The sequence below is a fragment of the Topomyia yanbarensis genome, chromosome 1 (assembly GCF_030247195.1).
Source record: "Topomyia yanbarensis strain Yona2022 chromosome 1, ASM3024719v1, whole genome shotgun sequence".
Lineage (NCBI taxonomy): Eukaryota > Metazoa > Arthropoda > Insecta > Diptera > Culicidae > Topomyia > Topomyia yanbarensis.
The window spans coordinates 185,069,948-185,093,403 of record NC_080670.1 but is presented as its reverse complement, the minus strand read 5'-3'; the positions used below and the strand labels follow the sequence as shown (position 1 = coordinate 185,093,403).

General features: G+C 41.5%; 1 protein-coding gene across 1 annotated transcript in view; it reads left to right on the top strand.

Moving 5' to 3' along the window:
• The window catches only part of LOC131684126 (pituitary homeobox homolog Ptx1), a 175,133-nt gene extending 158,571 nt beyond the window's left edge, over nt 1–16,562 (top strand). Inside the window, exon 5 of the mRNA XM_058966705.1 lies at nt 13,295–16,562. Coding sequence (XP_058822688.1) covers nt 13,295–13,894 — 600 coding nt within the window. The 3' untranslated portion in view covers nt 13,895–16,562. The remainder of the gene's footprint in view (nt 1–13,294) is intronic.
• Nucleotides 16,563–23,456: the final 6,894 nt, after the last annotated feature.

Sequence of the window (23,456 nt, the reverse complement as noted above, 5' to 3'; positions counted from 1 at the left end):
CCATCCCCCGCAACTACTACTGAGTGCAAACGTTTGCACTCAAGTATTTTAACTGGCTGAAGTAAGCGGTCTCTGAATCGGCCAACCCCGTACTTCAGCAGATCCTCGCACGTCAAACTCTCATCGGTTACGACGCCTTCGGATTGTACTCTTACAGCCGGAATATACACGTTATAATCCCGCGTAAAGTGCTCACAGCAAGCAATATCGTTTGCCTGCTTTGAGTTGGCTAGCAACACCCTTATCTTGTCCGAGCGGACCTTTGAAATTTCGGTCACAGCCGAGAACCGTTCCGTCAGGTCTCTAGAAATCTGAAGAAGATTCAGTGATTTAGTCTTGGGCCGAAAGAAGACCACAAATGGACCAGTTGAGAGTTCTGGATAGCATTTGGGCCGGGGGGGAGCCTTAGAAGTTGAACCCGATTCAACTTCCATTTGACCATCCGGAGAGGGAACCATAGAAAACGTCAACGCACGGGGTCAGCGCCCGCGCAGACGGAAGAAAGCAATAAATGTGTTACAAAAGACAAAAACCACTTAGCTTTAAACTGGTGTCCAACGACGAACCGATCCAGCTTATACAGCTGGCTATTGTTTAATCCTCACACGCGAACAAAAGACTGAGGACCGAACCGAACTGGCAAAATAACCTTGAATGCGGATTAAAACTATTCTTTATCGCCTCACACAGCACTACGGACTAGAAAAAACAACCTCTGACTCGATGGAGAGCTCGAAAACGAATGATATATATATATATATATATATATATATATATATATATATATATATATATATATATATATATATATATATATATATATATATATATATATATATATATATATATATATATATATATATATATATATATATATATATATATATATATATATATATATATATATATATATATATATATATATATATATATAAAAGTCAATGTTTGTATGTATATGATTTATAGACTCACAAACGGTTTAACCGATTGCCGTCAAAATTTATACATACTAGGTATTCGTTCTGGAGCGTGTTTGTGTGCAATTGGTTTGGGATTATCTGCCCGCCAGATGGCGCTTCGGAACAAATTGTGTTTTCCTCCTATTTCGTTGAAAATCGCAGCAAGCGCGATGGGTATTAGCTAGTAATCTATAGAAGAAGTCTATCATTTAAAAAAATATCAGAATAACTTGATTTCTTTCACAAATACCCTAATATATGTCGTTACTCTGAATACATGGAGTGATCATGTCTTCAACAAACTTGTTTGTAATAGCATAATTGAATACTTTCCTGAAGACTAAATATGTTTGAAGATATGTTGTTTCACGTTGTAAAATTCTTCGAGGATACTTAAACTTTCCATTTTACGGTTCCTTGCTCCCGACCGTAAACATCCTATTTCTGACATTAAGTTTACTTAATTATGCATAACTTGAGAATGAGTCTTTGTATACAAAATTCAATTGCGCCATTTGATTTGTTGAATCTTTTTCAATTGTTGGAATTTATTCTGGGGGGTCTGAAAATATTTCCCGGAAGTTTCTTTCAGCGAATTGAAGTGGTACAGTAAACTGGAGCTGATCTTAGTGCAGTTAAGAACATATTCGGGAAAGTTTTTTCAAGTATCAGGTTATCTGGCAGGGGATCTGTAGTTGTAGCCGGCTCTCATTATACAGTTATATATCAATGAATGTCTACAAAGACGTGCGTTAGCGTCCACTAGGTTCCACCGGAGCCCCGTCAAGTTTTGACCAGATTTGGCGAGTTGCTACTACAGTAAGAATGCGCAACGGTGGTGGCGCAATAATGATGTAGACGTGATTAAGAAAGGGATACTCCGCAGCAAATAAGGAGAAAATCCTTACTATATTTTTTTCTTCTGGTGGTAAACCAGAGTAAAAATAAATATGATTTCACTGGACTTACAGAACGACCACGACTGCCTTAATTGTGAGTTTTTTTTACAGCTTTTAGGGCTTGGATCGAGTTTACTGTTCACACGAAATTGTCAATGATAGAACCCTATTGAACATACACAGCTTGTACCCGCTTATCATAAGCCGATTACAATTGTTTAATTTACTTTCGCCGCCGCTCGCCCGCCCGGGTACAACTAACCAAATTATACAAATCAATCAGTTTAGAATAAATAGCTACCGGCATTGGTTGGCGCCGATCGGGAACGATAATCTTATCTGTCGGATAGGCGCTACCGGTCGGAAACTTACCGGCACCCATCGCTGCTAAAATTAGTTACAAAAATTGTGAAAACCTAGATAAAAGTTTGCGGTGCTATCTTCACTAGTGAAGAGAGCCGCAAAAGATATATTGATATTAATGGATATCGCATACCGCATCTACCTTCCTTACCGGGTGTCGTCGGTCTCTCATATTGATCACACTTGCCCGAGACACCGAGTAGGGAAACTAATTTACGCGCTTTCCCCTAACCTGAAAAATGTTTCTAGCACGCGCCCTCGTGAACCGCGTTGTGATTCTCCGCCGCTGGCGGCCATAGCAGCAAACGGTGTTTAGCTTTTAATTTATTTTCTGCGGTCGAAGCGTCGTCGCAACTTATTAAATCTGCGGTGGAAGAAATTTTGTAAATATTCCTGGCCCAAAACATTCAATTAAATGGTAATATTTTAGATTAATGACCGTTCTCGGTTGAAGGCACGTGACCGTATTTTTCTAATTCACCGGTAGAGGTGTGGCCGGTAGGTTTAATTAAATTTTAAAATGATAAAATACCTCAAATTGGATGATCGATGAGTTTGATTTGCTCCTTTTCGACATTTAACATTAAAAGCAAATTAACCACGGCGAATTTATTTGAACTGAGGTCCCATAAAATGCTAAGCCTAGTTTAGGCCACCTACTGTGAAGTAAATCGACGGCCAAGCCTACATCGTTACATCGAATGACTGTGTCTCTGTGTGTGTGCTGCCCGGTGGTGTATTGGATGCAAAGCTCCCGAAAGCCAGTGCCACCCAAACCAGTCGTAAAGTTTAATAATCACCGCCATCGGTGTCGCCACCGAAAAAGTGGGGAATAGTTACAACCGAGTTCGTTCCGCTTCCGGGTCAATTCGAGTTGCATCGCTGACGAAGAGGGAACCTCTGCTAATGCTATCCAGGTATGCCTACATCAGTTCGCCCGACCGATGGATGTAACAGTAGCATTAGCAAACAGAGCTACCGTCAGAGCAGTGCACCGTTGACAGTGGTGTTTATCAGACTGATAACTTCCTTTCCCGGCCTCCGAACCGGTCGTCCTTCTGTCCATACATTCGCCCAGCAGCGGTGCCACGTTTGCCCGATGCGACTGATAACGATTTTCGGCTGCGCTGCGCGATTGGGGACAAATATTAACATAGCATACAAGTTGTGCTACTGGAATTGGAAGCGAGATTGCGGCTTGAAATGGGAAGCTATGGGTTTACGCTTCGATCGCTAAATAATAATCGGTTTACCGCTAATGCGATGGAGAAATGGGTTTTGAGAATGAGTTTTTGGAGTTTAAATGAAGGACCTGCCAACAGTTTGGTGTCTACTGGATAAAAGGTTGACAGTTTATTAAATTTCCTCTTTCTTAAGAAGAAGCTTACGGTCATGAAATATCAATTCAGTTTCTGAAAATAATGCAGCTGGTGCGTTCTCAACAGTTCAAAAAGTGCTTCGTTTTTTACAAGTATGAAAGTCGCAAGGACAGAACATGCTTTGTAAAACCCGTTTCAAATATATTAGAATATAAAAACCGGATAAAAACTTCAAGCACACATGACAAACGTGTTAACATACGAATGCTTAAGCCCTTCGCGATTAACAACGCACTCCTACGTTCGTGATCGCGCAAACTTAATAACACGCCGGTAAGAAGGAGATCATTTTAGCACTTACGAAGTTTCAAACGCTGTCTCAAACTTGAACCTACAAACGTCCGTTTTCGCGCGCTCATGAATCGGTCACGTCCGGAAACCATTACTCTCTGTCCTAATAACTTAGGTCCATACATTCAGTAGCACCAATCAAAAATAAAGCACATAGCCACTAGACAACACGTTCCAGGCGACATCACCGGGCACTCTAGTGATATGGAAGATCTCACACTCTTTTAGCATCTTAGCAGTACACCAAAAAATAAAGTACTAGATTCACGGTCCGCGCGCGATTATCCAAGAACACACGCTAATATGCGAAAGGCACACGGTTGTAAAATAGAATTTATATACGCGAAATTACATACACGTTAACAAACGCGACATACAAACGCACACGCGATCGAACACGTTAACGTACAAATGCTCGAGCTCTTCGCGATGATACACGCGATCGCGAGTCCCTGCGCCCGCACATACCTGAACCGTACAATGAATATCACATTCAGAATCACGGCCCGCTACAATTGGCCTAATTCAGAGCCCTTCCGAAAACCTAGCTCTACAGCTCCAGTAGGACAACTCGAAAAAAAAGTCGTGCATACTTGAAAATTTAATACAAAGACGCTATACATATTTTTCGGCAAAATCTTGTGGTCATTGTCTGTTCCAGATTTGCAGTAGCACGAAGGGAGACTTATCATGGAGAAAAAATTCTAACTGAGATGTGTCGAGACGCCGCAAAGAGCAGGAAATTAGTAGCATCAATTAGTAGAAGTATAAATGTATAAATGCGTACATAGTTTCAAGTCGGTTAAAAATTCCGTGAGGATGCCTAAGAAGGGATGAGAGTCCGTTTTTTTCGGCATATCCGGACCGGTCAACATCTCGAAGCCAACCTAATCCAGGAAAAAAGAAGTACAAGAGCCCAACTCCGCCCGATGACCCGGGAGGGCGAGGATATGGAGATACAAGCGGTACACTATAAGGAAATTTCTCGAAAAAATATCGACCCGCTAATTTTGTCGGAACACTTACTTGCAAGTGGGCCCCGAAAATTTTTTTCACCACAGGTCTATCCCCCGTAAACTTGCGTATATGTCAGTGATGCTATTAACGCATTTGCTGCCACAGTCCCAACTAAAATTATTTGAACTAAAATGGCTTTAAAATGACCATTAAAGCGAGCGGAGAATTGTTTTCGAATGTTATGTATGTTAGTCTGTGGTTTGACCAGTTCCGAAAATTTTGATCTGGAGCTGGTATAAAATAAAAATCTACGCGGTTGGGTTGAGAAGATCTAAATTTGTTCCAAATATTTAGATTTATACCAGATATAGATCAGCGTAGGATGTGCCCTAAGCTGTTCGATCGAGTGAAAAATCGCGATAATCTGTTTTCAACTTGAACTTGCTGTTACTTTAACGCTGATAGACAAATATTGATGAAGTGCGATAATGTGTGTTAAAATAGACTTATCGTATTTTACAATTATACTAAGCAATTCAAAACAGTGTAAATATTATATAACCGAAGTCAGTTACACACGCGCAGTATACCCTATTCTCTTTACAGCCTCTATCTATCGTCTTGATTTCAACAGAACCGAGCCGGAAGTGAGCACTCTGCTTTGTTAGATCACAAAGGAAGTGAAAGCGGCATAAAATATTTGTTTTATGAATGCAATATATTGTTGGCCATAATCCGAGCACGACGTATTTACGTTTTCGCTGGTCCGGGGAAACAGAAGCCAATCAACTCGGGTGAAGGAAACTGGCCGTTCTGAGATACATACTACAATACAAAATGCACACAATTCACACTAGCCATAGGGTCAATAAAGAACCAACCGTCTGTTGGCCAATCGAACATAACCGCATTCGTATGACCAGGTCGATAATTCCTGGCTCGATTTTAGCGCTACTTCCGTCCAGGCAGAACTACTAGCTTTATAGAAGGTGGCCGTGCCTCGGCGATACGACCAGCGGAAGAACCTATTGTAGCTGGATGATAAATTAAATATTCCAATGTACACACATTTCCAACTGCAGAGGGCTGCAGCATAACCGATTCCACTGAGCACTGTTGTTCAACCTGAGCACGAACAGGAATAACCGATATATTGTTCTGCTTTTTTTTCCTTCAAACGGTCCAGCCAACACGAGTGCCGACAACAACCCTAACCGGTCGTAAAACACTAAACAATCGAAGGCTACAATTTATGGCGTTGCAGTTTTTCTGCTTTCTCCATTGCTGTTGGAGAAGATGACTTCCAACCGACCTGTACCTAGATAGTAAAACTTCGGAACGGTGGTGGTCATTTCCTACGCTGATGCTGGCTGGACTGTCCGGCTAGTAGCGGAGGAAATGAAACGGCGATGCTTTCCCTGGCCGTGGCGTGGCGGCAGCCAGCATCTGACAGCATGCAATTTTAGTGTTTGACTCTTTTGTTTATGGGTTTGACGATTTAGTGCAATGATAGAGCTACTCGGACTAGGGCATCACAGGACATTGTGCGAAAGCTTAGAAAGTTGGCAAGTCTCGTTGCAGGCAAAAGGTGAAGATTTATTACGGGATAGAAGTGGCTCTTCGTTCCGGAGTTGGTAGATATGACTGCGGCCAACAAATCGGTCAATGGTGGTTCGGAGTCGTGGATTTTTTTATGAATATTCTAACTTGTTGATTGGATAGGAACGCCGCAAAATTAAGGTGTGATCCGATGGAATTTATAGACTTTTATAGCAGGGGAATGGTAAAACTCTCAAATCTGCAAACTTGCATATCTATCGTGTTAAACAACCATCACCATACGGGTTATGTGTAATAGACTGCCTAGAAAAAAAATAATTTTGAAAAACTAAATCAGTCCAGCCTTCAGAAAAAAAAGTGGCGGCACTGCCAAGTCGCTAGAAGGTGTTTTTGTCCAAACTTTTTTAAATTTTTTGAGTGAAATACAGTGTAATTCATTGAAAAACGAAACCAACCATTCACTAGGTCGTGTCTAACATTAAGCTGTGTATTAGTTGGTGAAAATGTCGCGAGAATAGTGCAGTTTAACGAAAAAATTCGTTATTTTACCAAGTACGGGTGTGATTCTAGCCACTAAAATACACTCCCGTTCGTTCTACTCAGTGCCTGCAGTGCCATCTAAACCTGACTTTAAGGTTCATCGCTTTTGTTGATCGATGATAGAGGAGAAAATTTCGCAAAGGAAAGGCATCCCAGTTAAACCCATTTCGGAACCGGTTCGGATTTCTGAATGGAGTCGGAGTGGATTCCAGCTCAGATGCAACAACCGATTCCGAATCAATCGGTTTCGGCATCGGTCGTTGCGTTTGAGCTGGGTTGATACAAACATTACAGTAAGGCGGGGCTGGTTGATGGAACGATGACCTCGGAACATATCTGGCACTGTACACGAAATGGGTCATCGGAAAGTCAATTGAGCTAACACCTACCTAAATCCTTGAACCAAGTTATTTGCATGGATATGTTAAAATACATGCAAACATCTTTTTTCTGTGAATCACCACCAGTTAGTGGGAATTAGGATGGTTAACACACACACACACACACACACACACTAAATCAGTCCAGCCTTCAGTCGATTTCGAGTTCCTCCAGGAGTGTATGGTATAATGTCGAAACAAATCGATTAAGTTTAGTTACCGGACTAACGTTCTTGAAGTTTGTTTTTCGCACCAGATCATCCCTAGAACTATGTTTCTGAAAGAAAAATTGACTCTCTACTAATTTGTCTTAGTATTTGCGTTTCGACTTTGTCTCATCAGAATCCGACACTAACTTAGTGACAGGAATAAGCTAGTGTCAATTCTAGTTCCAAAAAAAAAAACGAAAACACTACTTGTGTTTCTGAATAAAGCCTTAGTCTTGCGTGAAGGCCTTTATCTAAATTTTTCTCCACTAAGGAGAAATATAGCATAGAGCACAGTATAAATTTTTGTTGTGCTGTAAAACTCTTTGTAACATGAATACTATTTGTAACTTTTAAGGTAATTTCTTTAAGGTGTGATATAGCGTTTTGTCGTCAAACTAAAAGTTTCAGGCTATATTCATGAGTTTCACGACTACCAACTTCAAATTCAGTTCTACTAGACAGACTTATGGACAATCGCAACGAAGTGCGAAGAATCCCTCATTTTCGCTTGCAAGAAGTCGAACATTGCATTCGAGTTTAACAGATTTCTGATAAATTATTTTCCGACTGCTTCTTTATTTCTATTGACGACTTTCTTTTATTTTCTGCTTAAGTTCAAAGTAAGGCTAAATCTCTTATTTGAAGGTAATAAAATTCCATTATTCCTTCCAAAACAGCTCATGCTCAAAAGAAGGCAAAAAGCAAAACCTAGGTACTATATATTCCGTTACGGCATTTGACCTTCTGTTGCAGTCAATTCTTAGTTTACACACAGTATTGCATTCTAATTGACCACCAAAGAATTCTTCCTGGATGAGACTCAACGTAACATTTCCTGAAAAAATGTTTCCTGGAACATGAAATTTCTCCAAAAATTAATGAAACCACACATCTAATAGACAACTACTACAAATTAATCAAATTTGTAGAAAACTTTCTATGAAACCAACTCTATGATATTTTGCCTTCTTTTTAGCATGAGCTGTTTCGGAAAGGATCTTAAAAATTAATTGGTTTCAAATAATAAATAAGAGGTTTTAGCTTATTTTAAACATGTGAAAGACATTAACAGAAACAAAACTTGTTGAGTTATTTGAAAAAGCTATTAAAATTATCTAACCTGAAAATGACAAATTCAATCCGGGAATGCATTCAATCTGCTCGAATCGAATGACTTACTAGAGTTGTGAACGTATTTTGAAGTCTCGCAAGAAGAATCCCGCTCTATAAAGGTCGAATCGCAAAGATAATGAATCCATAATCCATCATAATATTTGGATCGTAAACAAAACATATATTTTTAAGTTGAATATTATTGGCTTATTTTTTTTCGAGAGTTGTCCTACTGAAACAGCAAAGCTGGGTTCTCGGAAGGGCTTCCCGTCACAGTCACTCACTACAATTACAGACGAGACGGGAAATGTTACTCACTGTTAAACACTGTTTAAGGCCAATTGCAGCGGGTCGTGTTCTGGTTGTGATATATAGCGTATGGTTCAGATGTTCGGGCGTAGGGACTTAACGATCACGTTGGAGCGAGCGTTTGTTTGTGCGCGGTTGAAACCGCGTTAATCAGAGTGCTACAGCGTTCACTAAATCAGCAATTTTTGTGTTTGCAAAGTTTCGATGATCGCGATTGCATGTTCGTCTTTGTGTATCATCGCGCAGGGCTCGGGCGATTATAAGTTAATGCGTTCGATCGCGTAGGCGTTTGTATGTCACGTGTGCGTAGCGCGTTTGTATGTCACGTGTATGTAGCTTCGCGTGCCTAAATTGGATTTTATTACCGTATATTATTCGCAAATTTAATTGTCAGATCCTAGACGAGAGTGAATTTTCTTGTATCACTGGAGTTCCCGGTCATGTCGCCGTGGAAAGTATTGTCTAGTGGATACGAGCGTTATTTTTTGATTACTCCAACTGAATGTATGGACCAAGTTTGCTAGGACCAAGACTTCCGGGTGTGACCGATTAATGGTCGTGCGAACACGTGCGTTTATAGGTTCACATTTGAAAACGCATTCATAGATTTATAAGTGCTAGAAGGTTCACCTTATAATCGGGGTGTTATCATGTTTGGGGGGGTCGAGGGTGTAGGTATGTATGGATGATCACCAAGAGCTGCCAAAGATCAACTGATATATTGTCATCTTAGGGACACTCCAAGTTTAAAAAAGTCCCACGCCAGGATTCATCGCCAAGCCCAGGGCATTTTTATCCACTTTTCTATTCTTAAAGTTCTAGTTCCCACTAGATTTTAATTGGACGAAGTTTAGGACAATTCTGTAGATTATTGTCCTTGGGGACAAAATGACTAATTCTCCTCATACTATTCTAGCATGCTCTTGGTATAGTGATAAGAAACTAAATCCGGCCAAAATTGCATTATTTTATCTTTGATTTTGATTTGTTGCTTTTGGACGAAATATTTACTTCACTTTCCACAGCTGCAGTTTGCCTGCCAGATCAGGTATTTCGTTGCGAGTTTGGAAATTTTATGCTTTTAAAATGATCTTCCACTTTAAACTTATCATTTCCGCCATTACACTCATGTCCTGGTATTTGTTGGAAGTTAGCTTTGACGTGTATCCAGCAAACTGTATCTGTCATTGTAGAGTTTTTTACTACGGGTATTGGCAACATTTGGCTGAAGTTTATCGCAGTTTGGGCAATTTTGAACCTTATATGTACACATATAAGTAATTCTGCGCATACCTCGACAGACTGGACGCTACACATCAACTTTTTTTTAGCAATAACGCGTGTTAAAATATTGTGGTTTTTGGCGAAATTACCACAACAAGTTGGAAATTCACAAGATGAGAACGAGACTATTCAGAGAAAATCTGTGCAGAATTTCTTCCTAAACCATGAACGAAAGTTCTGCCGATTTCTAGTTTCCTCGATCTTTAGCCTCCATTCACCAAACCAAGTTCGAGATGAGCGCTTTACGCTAGAGTACCGCGTATACATCCCTTTACGTGAGTGGAGATTGATGGTGTAGTCACAGGTTCGAGTCTGACCGTAGATAAATTGCTGAAGCACGAAGTTAGTCATATAAAGGATTTCACAATTCAGACATGCAAACAGCGGTAATAAACCACGGGGTGGTAAGTGTGGAGAGTTTCATGAGCACCAAAGATACTGAAAAGGATCTCTATTGTGTAGCACCTCGCATGATCTCCCGATATTTTCAACGTACAATTCTCAGTTACACTTGGCCTGTGTTAAGCCAAAGAGGACCAAGCGCCATTTTAAGATGCATGCTCTAAAAACGCTATCGCTTGCAACATAGCGTTAGCAACACCCACATATATTTATTTTTGGGAACACAAATAGTAAACGAAAACAAATAAGTGTTCCTTAATTTGCTATGTTAATGGTAAGTTATCTAAAAATGCATTTTAACATAAAAAATACCAGAAAAAAATTAAGGCGCTCAGTTCGGTTTGGCTTAACGCAGGCCACTTCTGTCATGCAAGAAGAACGCTCCTGGGTCAACTTGCTGAAGCATCTGTCTCATCCTATAAAGAGACACCGGTTGAATTTATGCAAGTGAAAGTGATCGTCATCAAAAAAATTGTTTGAACGAGCTTTCGACCACAACTTTAAGATGACAATGTCGAAATTAATTATAAAATTTACATTTCGACTTCGTCTCATAAGAATCGGACACTAATGTAGTGAAATTACTTACTACGCTGGATTTACGCTATCTCCTGTCACTAAGTTAGTGTCGGATTAGGATGAGACGAAGCTAATTTAGTTATTGGTTTTATGCCCTTTACACGCAAATGTGATTTTACCCTAATTTTCTCCTTAGGGGGAATATAGCATAATGAAAATGGCGTTTGCGTTACTGCGAACCCCAGACCTTCTTTCAGCAGACCATCTACTATCAGGGACCACAGAAGGGGTGATAGCACTCCGTCCCGAGGGCAGCCTCTAGTAGTTCTCATGGTTATGGTCTCACCTACTAGCGAGGCAGTCACAGTCCGAAGTATTGTCGAAGGCTTTTCTCAATGTCAAACAAAGGGGACGTTCTCCATCTCGCCAAAAGTGGTGGTTTTAGATTATGCTACTTCAAAAATGGTAAAAGATGTTTTTTTTAAACATTCCGTTTTGTGAATTTTACCATTGATGGTGCTTTTTGCGAAGAGCTTCTCTTTCCACGGGTGCAGATTGCCTGCCGGGGAAGATAATTCGATGTAGATTTCTACATCCTTTTGCTTTTTAAAACGATCATCCACACCGAACCTATTATTTTTTATCGTTGTAAATTGGTCCTAGTATTTGTTGGAAACTGATTGAATTGGACAAAAAAAACCTTTGACCATAACCTTATGAAAACAATGTCATCTGCATTACTTCGAACCCCAGACGTTTCCGTTCGTTCGGTAGACCGTTTACTATCAGGGACCACATAATGGGTGACAGCACTCTACCTTGAGGATATCCTCTAGGGGTTGTCATAGTTATGGCTTCACCTACGAACAAGATAGTCACAGTCCGGCAACGCAATATTTCGTTAATCCATTCGACAATGGAACGCTCTATCTGTTTTTATTTAGCAGCAAGCGGCATCGATTCTAGGATAGGAGTCAAGGTGTTTGTATTGAAGATGTGGCCCTATTATTTCGATTATGTAAAATATATTGTATTTCTCATTTTGTGTATAAAAAATCAAAAAAAAAATGTTTGACTACGCGTCTTTAACGGTAGCTGCATCAAAAAAGGACCCAATTTAACTATTTTCCTTGTCGCAATAAAACGCACAACTTCGAAATTCACAAGACGAAAAAAAATATAAACAGATGAAAAATTTGATTAATTTCTATGTGAGAAAAACACAATTAGTTATGAGTTTTGCAACAATTTCGTGGTAAATCTTACGTAATTTGCTAATCAACAACATCATCTTACGAAATGTTCTGGGACATCATTTAAAAACTTTAAAAATCGAAAGTAAACAAAGAGCGGCAAAAATTATTAGGTTCTTTTTTTTGTGGACGATTAGATCCGCAAATCGCAAATAATTCCAGTCCATGTAAACAGTACACGCGAACTGTCAAAAATGAACACTCGAAATCATTTGTGACGTCAGTGTAAAGTATTGAATAATTTGACAGTTCACTTGTACTGTTTACATGGAGGATTTGCTACCAACGCATCTAGTTGTCCACAAAATTTTTCTAAGTCCATGTAAACAGTATAAATAAACTATCAAGAAAAGTGAGGTTAACTGTGGCAGTAAAAAATCTAATTCAATTCAATGGCAGAAGAAACTGCATCCTTGTAGAATGAATTGGTACCAAAAACTTCCATCATATCGATTCCAATGAAACCAACAGTCTCATCACTCCCCTCCAACAATGACGACCGGCTACTCCACCAATCGCAGCAACCGAAAAAAACCCATATTCTAAATTGAATGTCTCTACGGGCACGGCTCGTTGAAACTTTGTCTCCCGTCGCCATTATTGCCGTCGGCAAAGCAATCCATGAACCAAACCAGAAGGGGATCTGTGAGTGCGCGCAGTCAACGAACCGCGTAATTGCACCCATGCCTCCCCCGTGTTCTGCTGTCAGAGTAGGCGATGAGGGTGAGGGCGGAGAAGATGGCGAGAAAAATGAAGATTAATGGCGTTCGATCAGCCAAGTGCTCGCTCGGCCGCAGCCCGCTTCAGCTGCTTTGCTGTGTGTTGTGATAATGAGAGTAATTATTTTCCATTTTCTTTCCCTTTCTATCCTTTGCAGGTGTGGTTCAAGAACCGTCGGGCAAAATGGCGCAAACGGGAGCGAAACCAGATGAACGCGATTGCGGCAGCCGACTTTAAAAATGGCTTCGGACCACAGTTTGTGCAACCATTCGCCGACACGGACAGTTTGTATTCGTCGTATTCGTACAACAACTGGGCGAAGGTACCGTCGCCGCTCGGTGCCAAGACCTTCCCGTGGACGGTGAATCCACTGGGGACATCGATAGTGTCATCGAATCACCACCAGAATTCCATCAATTGTTTCAATACATCCTCGTCGGTGGCGGCCGGAATGGGAGGCGGAACGATGCTGCCGGGAAGCATGGGAACCAGTTTGGGTGGTACGACGGGAGGTGCCGGAGTATCTCCGACGCCTTGTCCCTATACGAACCCGACCAATCCGTACAGTATGTATCACCACCGAGCTACGGCGGAACCCTGCACGGCAATGACCTCCAGTATTGCAACGCTAAGATTGAAGGCTAAACAGCACGCTTCCGGCTTCTCCAGTCCGTACTCGGCTCCGTCGCCCGTGTCCAGATCGAATTCTGCTGGCCTGTCGGCATGTCAGTATGCCAGCGTATCGGATACTGTCTGAGAAAACGCCCTGGGCAGCATGCTGTCCCATTCGTCATCGCTCGCCATGTACAACACCAGCATCAACAGTGCCATCAGCGTCGCCGTCAACAACAACAACAATAATAACAACGTCAACAACAACGGGACGGTTAAAAACAACGTGACGGTCACTTCGGGCCTTGACGATGATGATCTGATGGTACCGGACGACGATGACGATGATCATCATCATCATCATCGGCGGAACAATGTGGACGATATTCACGATTGAACGTGCGGGACCTTCCTGCGCCCAGGTCTGGGCTAATCTTGAGGTTGAGTGCGACTTATCTTATCCTAGTCACGGGCGGTTATTCTCGAAAAAAAAAATCGGTGACCGGACGGTCGGTCGGTAGCCAAAACTTCAAAGTAGCTCCGTGTTTGTTTATATAAATCAGCCAGCCAGCCAGCCAGCGTCATTGTTGTGTGTTGTGATGTGGCCGTAGTTCGGGCGGCACCGAATCAAAGACTTTCCGTTATCTACCCTGAACATGGAAAAGGATTAGACAAGCCTTAGTAGGCGCTTTGCTACTATCGATCGCTGTCGGTGGTGGGTAGAAGGCGGCGGGTTTAGGAAGAACGCTACCGAGGGACAGAAGAGCTGATTGAGAAATTGAATGAATCCCCGTTTTGGGTGAAAGAGAAAAAAGAAATAAACGTGTCCGAGTAAAGGTTAATTGCGGCGATAAATCAGATGTATTGTGTTCAGGGAGCAGTATTTGCGAAACATACTTTTTTGTAAATGTGTCATTCTCGTGTGAATTGTGCAGAGCAGAAATCTCAAAAATGTTCGAATAACATGAATAATGATCTTAAGCTCGAGATGTCAAACTAGTTTATGTCACCTTAATTAAATGACCTTTGATGCGTCAGTAAACAAATGAACCTCCAAGATGCAGGAATTCCATTTTTATGCTAAACAAGACACGAGACTTTTAGAAAACAAATCAAACTAAAATTGTTGAACACGTGAAAAAACAATCGCATTTTGATCTGAAACAGGCGACACACATCATCACTTCACAGTTTAGTGAAGGACAGAAATCGAATCGTAATTCCAAAGAGAACGAAAACATACGCGAGCGAAAAAGTGGGAGGGTGTATCGAGTAGCACCAACACACGCCAACCGACGCGAATGTGAGTGTACCTAAATAATTGTCAAAAAAATGACACCCATATTTTTTCCGCGTTCAAAGGAAAATTCGACAGCGCAAAAAAAATCCAAGCAAACACTGCCGCCACATCCCAAACACACAACAGTTGATTAGTCGCTCGAGATCAAAGCGAACAAATTTCGCTTTATCAAGTTAGCCGCGAAAATAATGTGACGTGTGAGGAGAGATAAGCTGCCGTACCGAGCGCGGTGGAAGTATAAATGTCAAATTCAATCAAGTTTATCGGGCATGTGCAGACCAGCAGCAGCAGCAACGTCCAAACAGAACCGCTCGAAGGAAATCAGTTCGGTTTCCGGCGTGCGAAGGTAACGCAAATTGAATCGGTGGAAAATCGTGCAACGGAGTTGGCGGAAGGGGCGACAGATTATAATAATTATAGTAGAACCTCCGCACACGAGGCTGTGTAAATATTTTTATCGTGCGACCTTTTGTTTAATTTCTGAAATTAAATTAAGTCTCCTCCTACAAAGCAAAGATGAGAAAGCTTGTCGAGTAAGGACAAAATAGGTCAAATTTAAGCTATTTTTCTGATGAGATCCTAACCTATATTGGAAGACAAATAAACGCGCTAGTGAGTAAATGTAGTCTTTGTGAGCTAAAATTTTATCTGTTAGTTTCAAAGTCACCTAGAATGTGCAATCGAACGGACTCATTTCAAGTCACCTTTCCTTTCCTTCGACTTATTTATTATCTAGAGAACACCATCAGGTTGAACTAATTGCTGTTGAATCAGGATCTAAGATGTACAGTTAAATTAAAAATATCAAATTTATGTAAAGTTAAGCTAACAATACCAAATGAAAAAAAAATGAATAAACAAATCAGTATCGAAGAGCTGTTGCCCCAGTTTATTGCAAAGTCAGACGAACTATCGATTATTTTCCCGATTGTAGATAGATTCAAGTTCCGAACGAAGACTTCGCTGCAGAAAGTAATCTACAAAAAAAACCAACTTTGAAACTCCTCTAGATCAAAACGATTTAATACCAAAACGAATATGTCAGCGCTATTACTTGATAATAAAGTTTTTAACTACCGTACACACACACACATTTCAGTATCGCAAGATGCATTATACTTAAATTTTGTCTAGTCAATGAAAGAGAAACAAAATAAAATCCTACAACACAAAACAAAAACCAACCAGTTGAAAGTGTACCGATCGGGGGCTGGCTATAGTGTGTAGAGCTTCGAAAAGTACTAAGTAGTGTAAATTAAAGATAATGCCAACGATGATCGATTTAGTAACCAGAAATACCAAAAGTAAATAACAAACTAAAACAAACAAAAAAAAGAAACCACAAGGTGTGTAGCGAACAGCCGGTACACATTTATTCGTTAGAATGATGAAATATTGATTATCAAGAGCCAAATTGAAATAGTACATAGTTAATATCTTGATGATTCGCATAAGATATGTATATCGTGAAAACAATAAGTCTTGGTAAAATACATATACCATTAAAAATGAAAAGGTCTACAATAAAAATGATTATAAATTTATGAGATTATCTTTTTGCTGTATAGAGAAATATTTTGATCTTCGATGACTACTCCAACAAAGTGTCATAAGTAGAATTTTAATGAAAATATATATCAGTAGGTAAGCCTGCGCTTCGTAAAACGCCTTTAGTTCTATTATAGTTTGTAAATCGGTGATAAATTTATTCACGTCATTATTGAACGACGTGTTCATGGAACGGAGTCCTCGCGGTCACCTGTTTCGAGACATCTGACACTTTCTGAATGATAGCAAGCGAGTAAAGGGCGAACACGAAATTATTGCGACACCGAAAATGTCACGCCAATTTTCTTATAATGTTTAAAATCAATTATATTTACTTCAAAAATCAAAAGAAAAGTTAATCAATGGAGCCCTGAGTGTAAAATTGAACGCATTTTCGCTTGATGCCCTCCATCAAAGTCTTTAAACTGTCATCCGGTACCAGTTTCTCAGTTTTTTTCCATTTTCTTAACATGTCCTTCTCGTCTTTGACTGTCTTCTTGCTCTTTCGAAGTTCCCGCTTCATCATTGCCCAGTACTGCTCCACCGGGCGCAGCTCCGGACAGTTTGGCGGATTCATGTCTTTTGATACAAAATGGACAGAATGGGCCTCATACCACCAAAATAGCGGAGCTTCGTCGTGCTGCTGCAAGAACGGCAAAAGGCGCTTCTCGAGGCACTCAGATTTGTAGATTGCCATTTATTGTGACCTTTGTCACGAAAGGCTCACTCCTCAGTCCGCAAGAGCAGATGGCCTGCCAAATGAGATATTTGGAGGCGAACTTCGACATTTTCTTCTTAAATTTGTCGTCCACATAGAACTTGCTCTTGCCGGTGAAAAACTCCAACCCCGGAATTTGCTTAAAATCGGCTGTTATATACGTTTCGTCGTCCATCACACAGCAGCCATATTTTGTCAGCATCTTCTCGTAGAGCTTCCGTGCCCGAGTTTTAGCCGTCGATTGTTGCCGCTCATCGCGGTGTGGGAAGTTCTGTACCTTGTATGTATGTAGTCCAGCTCTCTTCTTTGCATTCTGGACGTAGCTCTGCGACATGCCGATCTTTTTAGCCAAATCACGGCTTGAGACGCTCCTGGAATCGCTTCACCACTCTGGAGACGGTTGAATGGTGAATGTTCAACATTTTTCCCAACTGCCGGTGCGACAGGTCAGGAAATTCCAGGTGTTTGGAAAGAATTTGTTCTCTCGACTCGCGTTGGTTCACCTTCAATTTCGTTGAATCGAAAAACACGACTTCGAGTTTGACAACATGTAAACAATACACATCAATGAGAAAGTGTGCAAAATTTGGTTGATTTTTACCCAATGGTAAAAAAGTTATGCCCTGTTGAATGTGTCGCAATAATTTCGTGTTCGCCCGTTATTAGCGTTTACAGCTCTCGAGTTCCATAGCAGGTCGGGTCCTAGAGGTTCCAACGTCCATAACATCGTCTATCGAGTTTCCGGCAGGTTGCTCTTTAGTTCAATCACTCCGAGCACTCGATAGCTTGCTTCCTTCAACATCCATGCTTCTTTGTGTAAGTAAATGTAAGTAGGAGTTTGCCCACTACTCGGGTTCTTGTTTGCCCGGCGGACCCTTCTTTTCAGGGCGGCCTAGGTGCTTCGACAGAATTTCGGATTTTCGTTTCAGAACAAAAAAAGGTAAACAAACAAATAAAATTCTAACCTAATCGTTTATTCTCCCGAAACTCTCCTCTGCTGCTGTCGTTCCTTACAGTCTGCTGCTGACGACGGCGGGAAGGGACTCCAACGGCCGAGTTCTCCTGCTGGTATCGTTGGCTGCTCCGGCAGTGGTCCTTAGCAATTAGCCAGGGAGGTGAGCTTTGCTCCTTTGTCAGAACCTCCCTAGCGACGGTGGTGACGAATGCTCCCCACAAAGAATCCCGGAAGATACCGTAGTGTTCTTCCCAGGGGGAGCCGCTGTCGACACTGCTTCGCCCTCCTTGGCTAGTAACTGGGAAGGAGAGCAAGGCTCGTTCGGCTTATCCTTCCCAGCGAGGGCGGAATGGTGCGTCTGGATCCTTTACGGTTAACCGGGCAAGCGAAAGCTCCTTGATAATTAGCTTCCCCCGACGGCGATCCAGTACCACACTTTCTTTACCACCCGGACCACGGGCCGGCACTTTCGACGGGAATCTACCGTCGCACACGCGCACTTAACAGTTGCGGGAAAATGTCCCGAAAAAAGCCACAACAATTTCATGGACGTTTTATTGTAACCGTGGTCCGTCACTTTCTTTCGTATCACGATGGCCGCCTTCCTGGCGAACAAAACAAAACGTTCAACACCAAAAAACCGCAGCGCCGCATAGCTGTCATCGTGATGGTACAGCATAATCAGACCACTTTTTCAGCGAAAGGAGAGCGGTAACCTAACTAAACCCTATGTTACGTACACACAAAAGTTTAACAAAATTTTCTACACCTATCTGCACGCACAAAACCGTTCACAAACGCGAAACTATACAAAAATTCACAAACTAAATATGAACGGTATCGAACAGCGGTGAACATAACATTACGTAAACAATACACTCTACGGAGTGTATATACAAAAAAGAGTATATTTCTACCCAGTGCTAAATTGTTACTCTGACGGGTTACAATTGTCATACAAAGCAACAAGGATATCAACGATATGTTTACATGAATTTTTGGGCGCCTCTATAGGCTACATCACATTAGCTGACTTCACAGATCATAGAAAGTCCAGCCGTAGCAGCCACCAAACACCATATATTCTGGGCGCACTGCTTGCCGGTGTCCGTGTGATTCTTCTTTCTCGATGGAGAATCATTTTCAGTTTACCCTCTGCTGCATGTTGATCGTTCCGTCTCCCTCGCTCGTGTGTCATCATGGTCTCTAGAGCAGTTTTGGTTTTCACTATTGGATGGTTGGTGCATAGCTTATTTCAACGTTCCGTCTGGTTCGTTGAATGTTGTTATTACCTTGAGATGATTTTCCTTCGACAGTGAAGTGAGTATTTAATTATTTATTTAGTCTTCGAGTATGGTAATACGCACAAATTCTGATGAAATAGTTCTTAACCTGAACACTTTTTTGGACATATTAAAATCAAAACACTGGACAACATTACTAAAACATTCACAGCAAATATGCAAAAGGTTGCTTTGTCCGTATAGAGTACAATGATTCGGAAGTCGCAGGAACTCCACACGTCAAGTCTGTCTTCCAGGAACGTTTAATGAAAGATTACCTAATAGCTTTGCACAGTCGAAATTGTTGCTGAGGACGTCAAAAATTAAGGGTCGTGGTATCAAATTGCATCACGGAAAAAAACGTTGTTGTAAAGTTGGCTCGCTACAGCGTTAATATCCCAACTCGCTTGGTATCCTCTAGTTGTTGTGCAATTTACGTTGGAAATGAAATGTACAATTCTCTTATCAACAATGGCCAAACTAGCACAAATCAATCTCCAGCATAAACGTACAGCAACTATGAATTTATCTCGACTCATGCAGGAAGGTAAAGCTTCCATAGCATTGGTTCAAGAACCGTATTTCAATAAAGAAAACTTCAATTTTGGAAAGTTACTTAACACTGCCTTCATTGCTTACAACAAGACAGGCATGACTAACCCACGTGAAATGCCTCATGCTTGCATTCTTGCAAATAAGGCTTTTGACGCGTGTCTCATATCGGAGCTCACAACTCGTGATATCTGTGTTGTCACAGTTACACTGACTGTCGGAAACATAGACAAAAAGTATTTATATTGTTCAGCATATCTACCGCATAATAAATCATCTCCTTCTGATGATTTCAAAAGCGTTGTATCATATTGTAGCAGAAATGGGCTTCCGCTCACTATCGGCAGTGATGCGAATGCTCATTACATCGTTTGGGGCAGCTCCAACATCAATCGGAGAGGCTCTGAACTGATGGAGTACATAATTAGTACGAATCTCCATATTCTGAATGTAGGAAACCGACCAACTTTTGCGAGGTCTGGGAGGGAGGAGGTGTTAGACATAACACTTTGCTCTGATAGAATTTTGCATGAACTGGGAAACTGCCAGGTTCCAAATAAAACTGAACCGTCTCTATCCGATCATAAATATATATTTTCGATCATTTTGATGTCACCTTCAATGTATATCGTAATCCTAAATCTACAAACAAATTTCATGGATATTTTCCAACAATTAGTCAACTAGACGACTTAGATGACGTCGTGGATACGACAAACTCATTCATATTAGCATCCTACGAAGAAGCTTGTCCACTTCGTACTGTTAAATCGACTAGGGGAACCCTTTGGTGGAGGGCTGAGCTTGAAAGAATGAAGAAAATTATGAGAAGAGCTTGGAACCGGTGTCAGTATGATGACTCCAGGGCTTTCAGGTCAGCTCGTAGTGCATATAAGAAATGTCTTAGATCTGCAGAACGGGCTGGCTGGCAAAGCCTATGCACTAATGTCTCTAGTTTGAACGAGGCTAGCAGATTAAATAAAATTCTCTCCAAATCGAATGATTTTCAGATGAACTCCTCTAAAACCAGAGATGGTGTTTATGTGACGGACGAAAAAGATGTTCTTAATTGTCTCGTCGACACACACTTTCCAGGTTGTATCGATCCGGAGTTGAACAATGTTCACAGATCTCATTCTGGTGATTCGGACTCGTGGGCGTTAGCACGCACATTGGTTTCCACTGAACCGGTCAAGTGGGCAGTTGACAGCTTTGCTCCATACAAATCACCCGGAAAAGATGGAATACTTCCCGTGCTACTGCAAAAGGGATTGGATATTCTTAAACATGTCTTGAAAAAGATTTTGCTTTCCAGTCTTGCTACCGGGTATATCCCGAAAGCATGGCCAGAAATAACTGTTAGATTTATTCCCAAAGGGGGGCGCTCAAGCTATGAAGAAGCCAAGAGTTTTAGGCCTATCAGCTTAAGTTCTTTTCTTCTGAAAGCTTTGGAACGGATTATCGTTCATCACCTCAGGAACGTTAGTTTAGTTGAATATCACCTGCACAAAATGCAACATGCATATCAGTATGGGAAATCCACGATCACTCTGCTTCACGATGTTGTTTACAACATTAAGAAAGCAATCTCGCTCAAGCAATCTAGCTTGGGTGTATTCCTAGATATTGAGGGTGCTTTTGACAATGTGTCCTTCCAGTCTATTCTGGAAGCGACGCGCGGTCATGGGATACCTGCATGTATCTCGGGTTGGATAACCGCAATGCTTAGTAACCGCATACTTTGCTCGTCACTGCAACAGTTACGGAAGTTGAGTATTTGCGGTTGTTCTCAGGGCGGCGTTCTGTCACCTTTGTTATGAAACTTGGTAGCTGATGGCTTGTTGAAGAAACTCAATGAACTTGGATTTCCAACCTACGGGTTTGCTGACGATTACCCAATACTAATTACTGGATTTTGCATCGGAACAATCTTTGACTTAATGCAACAGACATTAAGAGCTGTCGAACAGTGGTGTCGACTAGTTAAAGTATCAGTTAACCCAAGCAAAACTTCAATGGTTCTTTTCACGAAGAAGCGAATAACAACCGGAGTTCGTCCCTTGTAGTTCTTTGATTCTGAGCTACTGTGTGCAGATCAAGTCAAATACGTTGGAGTCATATTGGATTCCAAACTGAATTGGTCTGCTCACATTGAGTTCAGAGTCAAGAAAGCGTGCATGGCCTTCGGGCAGTGCAGACGAACTTTTGGAAAGACCTGGGGTCTCAAACCTAAATACATCTATTGGATTTACACGACAATTGTACGTCCAATACTGTCATACAGATGCCTTGTGTGGTAGCAGAGAGGAGAGGTGGTGACAGTCCAGTCAAAGCTAAACCATCTGCAAAGAATGGCGCTCATGGCGTTGACTGGTGCTTTCACCACGACTCCGACTGCTGCTCTTGATGCACTTCTAAATATCAAACCATTACACATACACCTCAAACAAGAGGCACTATCATGCGCATACAGACTGCAGGTTACTGGGCTTTGGAACAGTAACCATGTTGATCTTGCTACCAGTCATACACGATTGTGGGGTTACATGGGGTGAAGATATTCTTGCTCCCAGCGATATTACACTCACATGTAGTTTTCCTTACAGGACATTCCATGTGAAGATTCCCTCTCGAGAGGAGTGATTGTCTGACTATATGGAAAGACAACAACAAACGCAAGTGGTTTGTTACACTGACGGTTCTCTGATGGAGGGACGTGCTAATGCAGGTGTCTACTGTCGTGAAACGAGATTGGAACAATCTCACTCACTAGGTTGATACTGTACTGTATTCTAAGCAGAAATCTTTGCAATTATGTGCGGGGTACAATCGGCCCTTCAACTGACTTTGTCCGGCAGAGTTATAAACTTCTGCTCCGATAGTCAGGCTGCAATCAAGGCCCTTAGCTCAGACCAATACCGGTCTAAGCTAGTGATCGCGTGCCGAACTCAAATCGAAGAACTAAGCATTGTCAACACCATCTACTTTGTCTGGGTGCCCGGATATTGCGGTATTACTGGAAATGAATAGGCTGACGAATTGGCCAGGGCTGGTTCAGCGATTGACTTCGTTGGTCCTGAGCCCGCGCTGCCAATTTCGACAAGTTGGATAAGGGAAAAATACGGTCCTGGGCTTCGTCCGAGCACCGCAATTATTGGAGAAATCTACAAACGTGTCGCCAAACAAAGTCGTTTCTAGAACAACCGTGCCCAGTGATTTCGAAAAATCTCCTACATTTTTCGAAGCTCCACTGCGGCATGCTGACCAGGGCTTTAACCGGCCACTGCAAACTCAACTATCACATGGCAACTATTCAGCGCGCTGAGTCTTTTTCATGTGATCTTTGTGAAT